Below are 15,235 nucleotides of genomic sequence, written 5' to 3'. Positions count from 1 at the left end.
TAGTGAAATTCATTTGAACCTTTAGGAGATTAGCACAGAGGTGACCATGGACACAGGTGTGAGGAGCCATGACATTCCACACACTCTAGAGAAAAAAATACTCTACAGTATTTAATTAAAAAATTGGACAAAACGCATTACATTGTTTACAGTCCAGGTCGCGGATGTACCAGCTAAATCTATAGAGCACCCCGGCCCCACATTTATTTCCATTGCCACACTGTATTGTAGATTATTGTCTGCTCTGTAATGAAAGCTTCATCCATTAATCCGGGTTCATACACTTTTTCAAACATCAAAATTCCATACTTTTTTCTAGACTTCCATTTGTATTTCCCAGACTTGTGTTTTTAGTTTCTACTAGTTTTTCAATAGTTATCCACATAGGCAGGCAGCCGCAGAGCATTATAGCTTTTTGATTCAGAGCAGAAGTTGCTCCTGGTTTTCTAAAAGTATTTGTTAGAATCTGGAGGTGCATATCTAGCAAGAGACAATGCAGGTATGCAAAAGAGAAGTAAGCTACAATCTAAGAAATGCCCAATATTTGAGAACTACGTTGCATTATTTACAAAAATAATACAAAAAGTTGTATACTGCAAGTATACTTATGTCAAAATAGGATAGTATTATGTGACCAATAGGATACTAAAACCTGACAATTTTGGCACAAGTATACATGCAGTATATTACTTTTTTGTAAGGGATGAGATTGGATTCTGAGCCAAACTTCTTTACACCCTCTGTTAAATGTTGAACACCCTGGGAGGTGAAAAATAACAAAAATGAAATAACAAATGTGCGAGTGTGGTATATTAAACATACAAGTCAAACACTAAATACAGCACACCCTCGCTAGAACAACCCTGTTTGGATCCAAAGCCTTTTGTTTGCTATAGTAAAAGGACAACCCAAAACAAACACTATAAACTGTTTTGTTTCAATTGCAAAAGTTAATTTAAATCTTGGTTCATTACTTAAAGAAAAAGAAAAAAAAATCAATGTTGCTTTGCCGTGCCGGTTGCAGAGAGCTGTACGAGCCAACATCAGCAGCAGTTTGATTTTAAAATCAGTATTTAATCGTATAATGAAGGCCATATAGCGAGGATGTAAATAGTACACTCAGCTGACGGTTTGGATTCGAGACAGTTGCTGCACTCGGTACTGTAAGTTACAAGCAAGCACCATACATTTAAAATAAAATTACCGGTACGTTTTATTAATCACATTAAAGAAATGAAAAAAGCGATGTTAACATGCTACATTTGTACAAACCAAGGGGCTGCAGAAAGAGTTTATTTTTTTTTTAAATCCGAGTCGGTGATAATAAGGGCCTGTTCACACTGGAGCTTTTTTCGTACTCAGTACAGTTCGGTTCGTTTGGAGAGCAGTGTGAACATCAAAGTTTGATTGGCAAACAAACCGAACTGAACTGAACTGAGACCACTAGAAGAGATCGTCTCAGACCGTTTGGCAAAAGAACTGAGTTCGGTTCGCTTAAAAAACATGAATGTGAACACTGGACGGTCTCGGTTCTTTTGCAAACAGGAAACGAACCCGGTAGATTTGGCTGTACAGTAGCGTACAGTTACTGCATACACAAACAGGTGGTAAAAATGTCCAGATGAGTGATATGGACAACGGGGGAAACAATGGCATTGTTAGAAATGTGATCAGAAAAAAATTAAAAAATCAGACTGACAAAACCCAATGTATTTGCTGTAATATCAACATACCTGGGAATTTATTAAAATTACCGTAGCTCTGGTTGGCTGGTGCGATTGCTATAACCTCTTTTTTTAAAAAAAAAAAAAAAAGCTTTTCTTTATTTTTGTAGAATTGTTCAAGTTCATGTTAAATGATGTCAACTGCCTCCAATCGCTTTCATGATTCATCATTGACATTGGGAAAAAAAAATCACATTTGCAGAAAATACAGCTGCATGTGTATTACTGTATACGATGTTGTGCGAGGGAGTGTGCAAGCACCAACTTTATTATACAATATAGTACAGTATGCAAGTTAAACATTCCGTTTTTGGCTCGTTGTCCAGTTTTTAACAAATGTCTGTTTGTTAAAGTTATGCTTGGTGCGTACGTGAATATGTTTACCAGTGCTGAAAAAAAACAAAAAAAAAAAACAACTAAAATACAAAGTATTATATTAAAAAAGGACCAGATTTTCCTTTCTAAATTATTATATGTTCCTGATTTTGGTTTAGTAAACTTAAAGAAAGAAAACAATGCTATACAGTAGGATGCCAGTCTCAGAGTTTGCCAGATAGTTCCCAGGTATGAATTACGTGTTCTCTGTTGTCTTGCATAAATGAAATAAAACACAATTTATTTATTCATCGCTGTACACACTCTATTCTAATGTTTTACACGAGGAGCTACATCCCTAAACAATACATTCCTTTATATCTGTTGTCATTATTACAATACCGTCGTTCTTTTTTTCAATATACGAGGATTTTATATAAATGAAAAAAAGCAAAACATTTAACAATATATACAGTAGGCTACTGTACTACTATTGTATTTGAATATTTACATAGTGTGAAGAAGCAATGCCAGAAAATGTAAACATCCGATGGTCTTTATTAATAAAAAACGAGTTCACTTTATTATTATTTATTTCTTAGCAGACACTCTTATCCAGGACGACTTACAATTGTTACAAGATATCACATTATTTTTACAAAAAATTATAATTTTTTTTTTTACACATTATTTTTACATACAATTCCCCATTTATACAGTTGGGTTTTTACTGGAGCAATCTAGGTAAAGTACCTTGCTCAAGGGTACAGCAGCGGTGTCCCCACCTGGGATTGAACCCACGACCCTCCTGTCAAGAGTCCAGAGCCCTAACCACTACTCCACACTGCTGCCCTGATTATTTCAATATGAACACAAGTGAACTGAGTCCTGGGAAAACACGGAAGTGAACCACGAAAACGAGCCCCAGTTAATTTCCAAACGAACTCAGTACGTTTGTATACAAGGCAAGTGTGAACAGCTAGCACATTGATACATTGCTTCAAAGCAAACGAACCGGACTGAGGACGTTTGAAATGAACCCAGTGTGAATACACCCTAACTATCGTATTACATTTTTTTTTTCCTGGGTTGGGAAATAACATTAACGATTTAATAAAGGTAACAACAAGATAACACAATGTGAATCTCGGTGAGCAGAGTACAGTAGCTTGTAATTCCAGTCTGTAACTTTGTTTAAAAAATCATAGCCTTGGCTGTCGTAGACTCCATTTTACCCTTTGTTTCACTGGAGCAGACAGTCATGTGACATAAACCAGTGCGCTGACTGGATAGGATTGCTTTTGAGTTGTGAGGACGCTGTCAGGGGTGTTACACGGGGCAATCCTCGCGGGATTTGGTCACAAGCAACATAGCTGCTACTAGTAAACTGTCTAGACAGTTACTGCTAGAGCTGCTGACCCGCTTTAGAGATCAATTACTATTAATAATAAAAGTAATCGCGGAATCATTTTCATTCTCCCATGATGCTAGTGAAATTCCAGACTTTTTCAAGACTTTCATAACGGAGACGTGGTTTTTCAAGCATTTTCAAGCCCTGGAAATCAGTTTTGCATTTTCCATACTTTTTCCAGACTTCCAGACTAGCGTACGAACCCTGATTAATAGTCATAGCTCAGCTACATTTTCATTGGGAATTTGTCACCAAGTGCAAGATACTGCAAAAGAGCAAGAAAGAGCCAGGGATGAAACCGCTATGACTTTATGTACCCAAGATCCGTACACATGCCTGCTGCACTGCTATTACTCGGGGCACTTTACAAAAGCAACACAAACACAAGCATGGACAATGCACACTGCAAAGCGACACGTCACGCAATATTCACTCATTCATGTCATAATACAGTCATGCAACACTATCAGTTTTCATACGTTTTTGAATAGTGATGAATTTCCAAAACCCATCCTCCAGGTGGTTGCCCAGTAAGGACGCTGCAGTCTCGTCTCTGGGATGCTACATCAGGGGTCTGGATACTCATTCCCATCAATTTATTTATTTTCAAGTTAATGAAGTTCAAATGTTAAACTCTGAAACTCATTTCCACACTGAGTTATTGATTTCTCCTGACTCGTCCATCAGATGAGGTGTGAATAGTTTCCTTTCTGCATATTCTCGCTCCCAGGCACTGACTGCATTGACAGCCTGAGTTAAACTGACAGCAGAGAAGCCTCTTGTGACATGTCAGCGTCACCGCCCACTTTGACAGAGAGCAAGAGAGTGGATTTGCATTTTTATAATTTAAAATGCATGCTCTTAAGAGTGATACATAAAACATACATGCTGAAAAAATGGACCGCAAAGGGTTAAGAGTGATACACAAAACAGTCTTTAAGGTTTCTCTTCTCTGTGAATTCGCTGGTGTTTTTGAACGGCTTGTTTAAGACGGAAACTCTTCCTACAGTCAGAGCAGCAACACAGTTTCTCTCCTGTGTGAACTCGCTGGTGTTTTTTTAGGCTTCCTAAATGACTGAATCTCTTCCCACAGCAAGAGCAGTGATACGGTTTATCTCCTGTGTGAGTTCGCTGGTGTGAAACAAGGCTGTCTGACCGACTGAAACTCTTCCCACAGTCAAAACAGTGATACGGTTTCTCTCCTGTGTGAGTTCGCTGGTGTCCTTTTAGCCTTCCTAACTGACTGAAACTCTTCCCACAGTCAGAACAGTGATACGGTTTCTCTCCTGTGTGAGTTCGCTGGTGTGAAACAAGGCTCTTTGACTGTCTGAAACTCTTCCCACAGTCAAAACAGTGATACGGTTTCTCTCCTGTGTGAGTTCGCTGGTGTGAAACAAGGCTGTCTGACCGACTGAAATTCTTCCCACAGTCAGAACAGTGATACGGTTTCTCTCCTGTGTGAGTTCGCTGGTGTGAAACAAGGTGGTCTGACCGACTGAAACTCTTCCCACAGTCCGAGCAGTGATATGGTTTCTCTCCTGTGTGAGTTCGCTGGTGTGGAACAAGGCTGTCTGACCAACTGAAACTCTTCCCACAGTCAGAACAGTGATACGGTTTCTTTCCTGTGTGAGTTCGTTGGTGTCCTTTTAGGCTTCCTAACTGACTGAAACTCTTCCCACAGTCAGAACAGTGATACGGTTTCTCTCCTGTGTGAACTCGCTGGTGTTCTTTTAGGCTTCCTAACTGTCTGAAACTCTTCCCACAGTCAGAGCAGCGATACGGTTTCTCTCCTGTGTGAGTTCGCTGGTGTGAAACAAGGCTGTGTGACCGACTGAAATTCTTCCCGCAGTCAGAACAGTGATACGGTTTCTCTCCTGTGTGAGTTCGCTGGTGTGAAACAAGGCTGTCTGACCGACTGAAACTCTTCCCACAGTCCGAGCAGTGATACGGTTTCTCTCCTGTGTGAGTTCGCTGGTGTAAAACAAGGCTGTTTGACTGACTGAAACTCTTCCCACAGTCAGAGCAGTGATACGGTTTCTCTCCTGTGTGAGTTCGCTCGTGTAAAACAAGGCTGTTTAACTGACTGAAACTCTTCCCACAGTCAAAACAGTGATACGGTTTCTCTCCTGTGTGAATTCGCTGGTGTTGTTTTAGGTTTCTAAAATGATTGAAACTCTTCCCACAGTCAGAGCAGTGATACGGTTTCTCGCCTGTGTGAGTTCGTTGGGTTTTGTTTAAATGCCTTGTCTGCATGAAACCTTTCCCACAGTCAGGATATTCTCCACCGCCTGCCCTTGCTTTAGCTGCTGGACTGGAACCTGGAAAACATGAACAGGAAAGAAAGTAAGAGGGGCTGCTTGTAGGCTTAAGGTTGGTTCATAATTAAGACTCCGACATAATTTGTCGAGGGTCTCTGACCCTGTGTGACAGGTTGGAATTACGTCACACACACTCTTGCGACATGCGTCTTTTTTGGAAAGTCGTACAGCCTTTTCTCATGCGTCTGTGATCTGAAATCGCTTGTGGTCTGCGCCGGATGTATCACATTCATCTGCAGTGATGTATGAACCAACTCTCAGGGCATGTGCAGGGCCGGATTAACACATAGACAAACTAGATATACAGATAAAACTTGACTTCACTGACGTTCAAACCGAGGCATGCATCTCAAAATCAAATTGTCCTGACGGGTGTTATGCAGATTTCTGTACCCTATAGAATTGTGTATCCCCTGTGCAGAGGCAGTTTCTCAAAGATCGCTGGACGTGCACGCGTGATATTTCTGTGCCCGAGCCCCACTGTGTTGTCAAGCACTGCCATGGAGTTCAACAACGGTGGAGGAGTGGATTAAAGCATATGAATTTCAGCTGTGGGGGCTTGCACTGGGTTACACCAGCTTAAAGTTAAAAACTTAGAGTAAGTAGCGGGGTTCCAAAGATATAACATTCCACATCCCCATGTGTTGCTAGAACTGTATTTTTGTTTACGACTGTAAGTCGCCTTGGATAAGGGCGTCTGCTAAGAAATAAATAAATAATAATAATAATAATAATAATAATAATAATAATAATAATAATAATAATAATAATACAATACTACTGTTTAAATAACGTACCTGTCATTTATTTTCAACGCTAACATCATGACAACTTTTTACACATAACTAAAGCATGTTTCAAAGCTCTTTTCGAAATGCCCACCCTAGTGCACTGATAGCGTCAGGATTATTGCCAACATTGTCAGGTAACACAGCAATAGTGATCCATGATGTGGTATGGAACAGAAAAAACAGAGCCCTTAAGGTTTTTTGTTAGGGGTGGGAATTTCGAATAATAAGATATTCGAATATACCAAGAATGAAAGTTTCGACTCCTCAACCTCTAATTACTCATAACAGTGACAGGTCTTTAGAAAGTATTAGCAGCAACCACACATAGGGACGCTGTGGCAAAGTGGGTAAGTGAGTGCAGGTCAAGGCAATGCAGCAGTGCAGAAGAAAACAGACAGACAATTATATCCAGGTGCAAGGGTGTGTATTGTTTTCACAATGTCCAGAGGCTGACGGCAATCAGCTGTAAATAATACTGTTGTAAAGTGATACAGTGGTGTGTATCACTTCGATTAGAATCCCCGGGTTTGAGCCGTAACAAAAAGTCCCATTCTTTTAACACCCACACGTAACACAAAACACAGTCACAGTTCTTTAGTGAGTGATTTTAGTGCTCGTGGTGTGTAATACAATTTGTTGTGGTGAGGGAAGTGCTGGTGTCCGGGTTTGATGCTGGCCTGCGGCTACAGCTCCGGACAGTGTTAGTAGTCTTAGAAACAAACAAACAAACAGTTTACTAGACAAACAAACAAACACAACACTCACGTTTTTTGTTAGGAGTGGGAATTTCGAATAATAACATATTTGCAGGCGATCTGATTCAAACATTCAAAATCCTAAAAGGTATAGACAATGTCAACGCAGGGGACTTTTTTGACTTGAAAAAAGAAACAAGGACTAGGGGTCACAAATGGAGATTAGATAAAGGGACATTCAGAACAGAAAATAGGAGGCGCTTTTTTACACAGAGAATTGTGAGGGTCTGGAACCAACTCCCCAGTAATGTTGTTGAAGCTGACACCCTGGGATCCTTCAAGAAGCTGCTTGATGAGATTCAGGGATCAATAAGCTACTAACAACCAAACAAGCAAGATGTGCTGAATGGCCTCCTCTCGTTTGTAAACTTTCTTATGTTCTTATGTACAGTGCCTATGGAAAGTCTACACCCTCTTGAACTTTTTTTCACATTTTGTTGTGTCAGTGCCTGTGGCAATGTGCCCCGCCCCTGTGTGCATATTATGTGTTGTTGTATGCGTGCGTGTGTTAATGTTGGTGTATAGATTGGTACACGGGATATAAACGGGTCTGTGTTTCACGTGTGTTTAAAAGTGTAGATTTGTATTTAGGCACGAGGAGGGCACAAATCACTTCACGTGCTGGTTAAATGTAATATGTGAGCACGGGGTTGCACAGAATTAATTCACGTGCTGGGATTCAAGTGAATAATTAATTAGTAATTGAATCCCAGCACAACAGTATAAATAGGCACATTTTTAGTCACTCGGGGTTAGGTGTTCGGAAGAGGAGAACGGGTGAGAGAGAGAGAGAGGAGTAAAAGAAAAGTAAATAGATCGTAAATATAAGTGTTTGTACTCACCGTGTTTGTTCGTCTGTCCTGCACCGTCTGTTTAGTGTTTAGTCGTTTTGTATGTCTGTTTATTTTGGCGCAAGTGCCGTGTCCTGTTTTTGTGTTCTGTTTAAACCCTTTTATTTGTTAATAAACGCTGAGTGCAGCCATTGCACTCAGCTCATCATCACCACCGTCTCTGTGTTTGAATTCCTTTCTGGTCTGACGCAACCCACTCTGGCCGTCTTTGTGACAGTGCCTCAGAGTTTCATGCATTTAAATGAGGATTTTTTCCACTTATCTACACACCATACTCCACACTGTTAATTGAGAAAAAGATGATATATTACAAATACAAAACTGGAAGATCATAATTGGATAAGTCTCCAACCCCCTGAGTTAATATTTGGTGGAAGCACCTTTGGCAGCAATTACAGCTGTGAGTCTGTTGGGATAGGTCTCTACCAACTTTGCACACCTAGATTAGGCAATATTTGACCATTCTTCTTTACAAAACTGTTAAAGTTCCTTGGGGAGCGTTGATGGAAATTTTCGATTGGATTTAGGTCGGGGCTCTGACGGGGCCACTTGATGACATTTACCTTTTTGTTCCTTAGCCACTCCAGTGTAGATTTGGCTGTGTGCTTTGGTTGTCATGCTGAAAGGTGAACTTCCGTCTCAGTTTCAGGTTTCTTGCAGAGGGCAGCAGGTTTTCCTCAAGGACTTCTCTGTAATTTGCTCCATTCATTTTCCCTTCTATCCTGACAAGGGCCCCAGTCCCTGCCGATGAGAAACATCCCCATAACATGATGCTGCCACCACCATGCTTCACAGTAGGGATGGTGTTCTCTGGGTGATGTGCTGTGTTGGGTTTGTGCCAAACATAACGCTTTGAATTTAGGCCAAAAAGTTCCATTTTAGTTTTGTCAGACCAAAAAATTTTTGCCACATGGCTACAGAATCTCCTGCGTGTTTTTATGCATACTTCAAATGGGATTCAAGGTGGGCTTTCTTGAGTAACGGCTTCCTTCTTAACACCCTACCATTCAGGCCAGATTTGTGGAGTGCTTGGGATATTGTTGTCACATGCACACTTTGACCAGTCTTGGCCATAAAAGCATGTAGCTCTTGCAAAGTTGTCATTGGCCTCTTGATAGCCTCTCTGATCAGTCTCCTTCTTGCTCGGTCATCCAGTTTGGAGGGACGGCCTGATTTAGGCAGGGTCTTGGTGGTGCCATACACCTTCCACTTCTTAATAATCGTCTTGACCGTGCTCCAAGGGATATTCAAGGCCTTTGATATTTTTTTTATACCCATCCCCTGATCTGCGCCTTTCAACAACTTTGTCCCAGAGTTCTTTTGAAAGCGCCTTGGTGCTCATGGTCTTTGCTTTGAAATGCACTACCCAGCAGAGGGAACCTACAGAAACTGCTGAATTTACGCTGAAATCATGTGAATTACTACAATGTAACACAGGTGGAGGCCACTTAACTTGGTGTGTGATTTTGAAGGCGATTGGTTACACCTGAGCTAATTTAGGACTGCTATTACAAGCGGGGTGGACACTTATCCAAACAAGCTATTTCAGTTTTTATTTTTAATTAATTTTCTACAAATTTCCAGAATATTTCTTTCACTTGGAAGTTGTGGGGTGGGACGGCACTGTATATATACACAGTAGCAGCAAAGGTTTAGCATTGCCCGGATAGTTTGCAGTTTAAATCTGAATGAAAGGTCACTTCTAAAGCCGTATCCACACCAGACAGAGCGACGCGAGTGAAGTCACCGAATGTCAATGTTGGAAAGGATCCAGAAGACTGGAAATAAACACCCCGCCCACGCATTCCTATTGGACAAACTAGAGATGGGCTGTCTTTACAAAACAGGGCTTGTTTTGATAAAAGGTTATCCTGACCTCTGGCAACTCCATTGTTAAAAAATATATATACAAGTTACTTAATACTAAAGTATTTTAAAGTGCAACATTATTATTATTATTATTATTAATATTATTATGTTGTTGTTGAGCACTACATTATCACCATCTTTATCATTATTATTATGTTGTTGTTAAGCACTACATTTTATTATTATTATTATTATTAGTATTAGTATTATTATGTTGTTGTTAAGCACTACATTATCACCATCTTTATCATTATTATTATGTTGTTGTTGTTAAGCACTACATTTTATTATTATTATTATTATTATTAGTATTAGTATTATTATGTTGTTGTTGTTAAGCACTACATTATCACCATCTTTATCATTATTATTATGTTGTTGTTGTTAAGCACTACATTTTATTATTATTATTATTATTATTATTATTAGTATTATTATCCATGTTATTATGCGCAGGTCACACCCTAACAATGCCGTTCTGCAAATCTATTTTTTGCTACACTTCTTCATAAACGCTGCTGAAGACTGTGACACATCAGATCATGTGTTTGAGTCATCTCTGACTTCATTTACTTATGAATGATTATATTTTCTATGCATTCAGACATTCTATCAGTAAACTAAAAACACGTATCCCCCAATTTGACATGAAGTGTTGTGTTCTGATAAAAGTGTTAACATCCTCACCCCATGGATGGGACGTGTTTTGAGGCGTGTTTGATGTCTGTCAAGGGTGTTAACCTTACTTCAGATTGGTCAGCTTCATTCCAGTTGCGCAATGAAAAAAAATAAAAACAGAAACAAGTTCTATTTTAGCGACGCAGAATTTTCTCAAAGCGACGTCGCTCGCATCACTCGCTGCTGGTGTGGATACTCCCATTTGACTGCAATGACTTCTAAATTATTTGCTTGTGTTGCTCGCGTTCCGTGTGGATATGGCTTAATAAACAAAAAGCCTTTTTTCAGTCGAGACGCCTCACATCTCTAAAAGATGCACTGCTTGCTTGTTTCAGTCGAGACGCCTCACATCTCCACTGCACACAGTAAAAGATGCACTGCTTGCTTGTTTCAGTCGAGACGCCTCACATCTCCACTGCACACAGTAAAAGATGCACTGCTTGCTTGTTTCAGTCGAGACGCCTCACATCCCCACTGCACACAGTAAAAGATGCACTGCTTGCTTGCTTGTTTCAGTCGAGACGCCTCACATCCCCACTGCACACAGTAAAAGATGCACTGCTTGCTTGTTTCAGTCGAGACGCCTCACATCCCCACTGCACACAGTAAAAGATGCACTGCTTGCTTGTTTCAGTCGAGACGCCTCACATCCCCACTGCACACAGTAAAAGATGCACTGCTTGCTTGTTTCAGTCGAGACGCCTCACATCTCCACTGCACACAGTAAAAGATGCACTGCTTGCTTGTTTTTTGCCACATTCTGTGTTTTCTTCTAAAGTAGCAGATGGGTGCTGGCATTTTAGATGATTGAGAATGTACTTGTTGATTTACAATATGAAATGCTTGTGCTGCAGAGATTACATTGCATGGTGGTCTCGTTTAACTTTTTTCAAAATACTCACTGCTCATGTACTCCCTTAGCCAATAGCAGAGCTAGGTAAGGAAGAGCCCTGCCTCCTGTCAGTTATCAGTGAGGTGACAACTGTAGTGGCTGATCACTTTTAACTTGCTCCTCTGTCAAAATACCATGCCAAGCTTTTTCGGGTGTAGTTAGTTAATTTATCCATTTGTTTTAGAAATTAACGAGTACTCGAAACTTGATCACAGTGTTTCGAGTAGTAATTTCATTTAGAATACTCGATTATTCAGACTCACCCCTGTTTTATGGATCTCTCTTCCTGCAGTGATTTAGAGTACAGATCTCAAACCTCAGTGCATTAGAGCAGACATTTCTAAAAGAGCTTTGCAACGGACTAAAGTCATGTGTTAAAAGTTGTCAGGATGTGAACAATGTAAAGAAATGACAGGTACGTTATTTAAACAGTTGTAGCAACACGTGGGGACGTGGAACGCTATATTTTTCAGAACCCCGCTACATACTCTTTATAGTCTTTACTTTATTTGTAAAAGCAAAGTCAGTAAAGACTGACGCTGGTGAAACTGAGCCCTGGGATCAAAATCTGCCCTCAGAGTTCTCCTGTAATGTTTCGGGTCTATTTCCTCTAAAACACCCTACAATTATATATTTTTCAATAGCATTACGTTTAGGGGTGTTAATCATTTAAAATTTAAATGGTTAAATATTAGCAAAGTGTCAAATGTTTTTAATTTTGCTGAATTGTTTAAACTTTGTCAAATGTGCAGGTCAAATATTAAGAACAGGAGGGTGTCTGCAAATAACGGCTACTCAGTTTTCTTTTGTTGTCCATTTCCTACCTTTGTCACGTGACATCATTGTCACTGGATATTCACCTCGCAATTTCCAGCATGCTTTTGCTCTCATGACTATCAATGTTATCTTCAGGAGATCGAAATAACCGAAGCGCTGTCTGGGCACATTGTGATATAAAGGGAGACTGTGCTCTGCAGAGCTTAGTTACAGCAGCAGTACAGGAACAATGTTAAAATATATGAAAATATATCTACTGGTGCTGGATCTAGTGAGGAGGAGGTGGAGCCCAGGCAAACGACAATGCAAGTGCATGGCTGGTAGTGCAGGAAACGTGATAAAACTTGGGCTGAAAACACAATACCATGGTTGATTACTGAGACGAACGCAACTGATTCAACAAGTTCATGTGTTTTGTTGATCCAGATTTTTAGTCTTGCTGGTTTGCATTAAATCCTTGTGTGTGAGTGTGTGCTGGTACGGCAGATCAGCGCGTTGCTAGGATACACACTTCAAGCCTTTACATTCGTCTTGGAGAAGACAAATCACAAGCAGGCCTATTGGATGCACGGCTTCTTCATTTAAAAATTAAGAAAAACACTTTCTTTTATCTATTAAATCTACCAATTACCTTTTGTTTCAAAGCATGTTGTGTTTGGATTATATGGCAATACTATAGAAAAATAAGCTGAATTTAGTACAATTGTTACATTAGTCACGGTTTGTGAGATTAATTCAAACGCTTTGCTTTTGGACATAAAATGTGAACAGTATTGAAAAACCATAGTTCAGAAATTACTTCTGTTAAATACAGTATTTTAAATTATTATTACAATGTTAATCTGATGCAGACGCACGCATATTCTTTTCAGTTGTTAAATGTAAGTCCTTTGTATTTTTTGTTTTTTATATAATTGAAGTGTTCTCATTTGAATGCAAGTCGTGCCTTTTTGTTTAACTATTATGCACACACTGTTTTAGTTATTAGAGCGTCTGTTAAAAAAAAATAAAAAATGTGTTTATTTTGAAAAATAAAACCTCAATGCATGGATAATCATTGATAAATGTCTATACGATACTCAAATATGAAATGAGGGTGCCGACTGCACCTCTACTTAACAGGATCAACTGCATTATTTAAGGAGAGTTGAAAAGCTGAGGTAAAACACTGAACAATCAGAAGACCTTTTTACAGACATATAGGCTATGCGATCATTTACAGAAAGCTATTTATTTAAAAAGATATAGCACTCTCAATGTTTTTACTTGAACGTTTAAACTATATATTTGTAGAAGTCTAAAAGTCTAAAATAAATGTAATGGAATCAAGCACCCCTAATAACGCTACACATGTACAATAATATCCCTCTATTTAGACACTGAACATTTCTAATGTTATATACAGTACTTTAGCTCTTCTCCCCTTGGTATAATCGGGTAGGAGTGCCAGTGTGAAAGAGGCTTATATCTGTATCTTAAGATCACCAGTAGAGAGTCCTATCCTGAACTGGTGTGAGTGGTACAGGAAAAACAAATAGCTAGTAATGTAACCCACATGCTCCCTCCCTCCCTCTCTGCCACACTATCACGCAATCTAGAATGACAATGTCACAGCTACTGGGAGTCACTCACCTGCTAGACTGCATTCTGAATGTGACTGACCGTCTTCCTTTCCACCTCCTTGCATGCTGTTTGGACAGCCTTCCTCTCCAGTGCCTTGCTCTCTCACACAGATTCTCTCCAGCTTAGGGATGTTTGGTTTGAAGTCCTCGGATTCTTCCATCCCTGGTTCCATGTGGTCAAACTCTACTTCAGGGGGCTCCTGTTTAATATGGTTAATTTCCAGCACCTCTTCTTGTTTCACAGGAAGGGGTTCTTCTGTCTGTGGGATCTCCAATTCACTGTGCTCAGCTTTAATCTCAGAGACCTCTGGCTGGCTGCTGTCACATTGCATCTCACAGAGCTCCTGTTTAATGGGGAGGGAAGCCAGCCCAGCGACCTCCGCTCTAAAGAGGACAAGTTCAGGTTCAGGGAACTCCTCTTTAATCTGGACAGATTCCATCTCCACACTGTCCATGGGAGCACTCGGGATTCTGCTTAGCAGCAGCTGAAAAAAAAATGCATTTATTTAAATATAGTGCTACTAAGGCCATTCAAGGGACTGACAAAACCTGGCTTTAATAGCAGGGCTGGCTTTACTATTGAAGGGACACAGAATTTCTTGTAATACGTTTATAATACCAGAGGATTGTATCTGTCTAATCTCAAGAATGATGGATGAAAGTTACTATAGTTCTCTTTTCAGTTAATAAGTGTGTTTGGTGTTTTATAATACATTCTCTTAAAAAGACTGATCAGCAAGGAGTCATTTTGTCCTCAAACCTTGGTTGTTAGGAGCTTATTGTTCCTTTTAGGAGGCTGTGTGGTCCAGTGGTTAAAGAAACAGACTTGTAACCAGGAGGTCCCCGGTTCAAATCCCAGCTCAGCCACTGACTCATTGTGTGACCCTGAGCAAGTCACTTCACCTCCTTGGTCTCCGTCTTTCAGGTGAGACGTTGTTGTAAGTGACTCTGCAGCTGATGCATAGTTCACACACCGCTTTGTGATGGTGGACCACTATGAAAGGCGCTATATAACACTAAAGATTATTACTATTATTATTATTGAATCTGTTTCTTGAAGGATCCCAGGGTGTCACTTCAACAACATTACTGGGGAGTTGGCTTCAGACTCTCACAATTCTCTGTGTAAAAAAGTGCCTCCTATTTTCTCTTCCAAATAGCCCTTTATCTAATCTCCACACACATACATAATGTAATGAGATGTAAGAGAGTAATAAGAATTAAAAATAAAT

At 39.9% G+C, this 15,235-nt stretch overlaps 1 protein-coding gene across 4 annotated transcripts in view; it reads right to left on the bottom strand.

The window, feature by feature from the left end:
• Positions 1-2,619: 2,619 nt before the first annotated feature.
• The window catches only part of LOC131722016 (zinc finger protein 883-like), a 125,810-nt gene continuing 113,194 nt past the window's right edge, over positions 2,620-15,235 (bottom strand). Inside the window, exons 1-2 of one of the 4 annotated variants that reach the window (XM_059015561.1) lie at positions 14,014-14,465; positions 2,620-5,768 (exon numbers count right to left, since the gene is read on the bottom strand). In XM_059015561.1, the coding sequence (XP_058871544.1) occupies positions 4,387-5,768; positions 14,014-14,458 (1,827 nt within the window). In that variant the 5' untranslated portion in view covers positions 14,459-14,465 and the 3' untranslated portion in view covers positions 2,620-4,386. Of the gene's footprint in view, positions 5,769-14,013; positions 14,466-15,235 lie in introns of those variants that run through there. The other 3 variants (XM_059015562.1, XM_059015559.1, XM_059015560.1) reach the window with 3 other exon arrangements.

Source organism: Acipenser ruthenus, chromosome 50, assembly GCF_902713425.1.
Source record: "Acipenser ruthenus chromosome 50, fAciRut3.2 maternal haplotype, whole genome shotgun sequence".
Classification (NCBI taxonomy): Eukaryota; Metazoa; Chordata; class Actinopteri; order Acipenseriformes; family Acipenseridae; genus Acipenser; species Acipenser ruthenus.
Note: the sequence above shows the minus strand (reverse complement) of the source record. Positions and strands in the feature narration are given on the sequence as shown.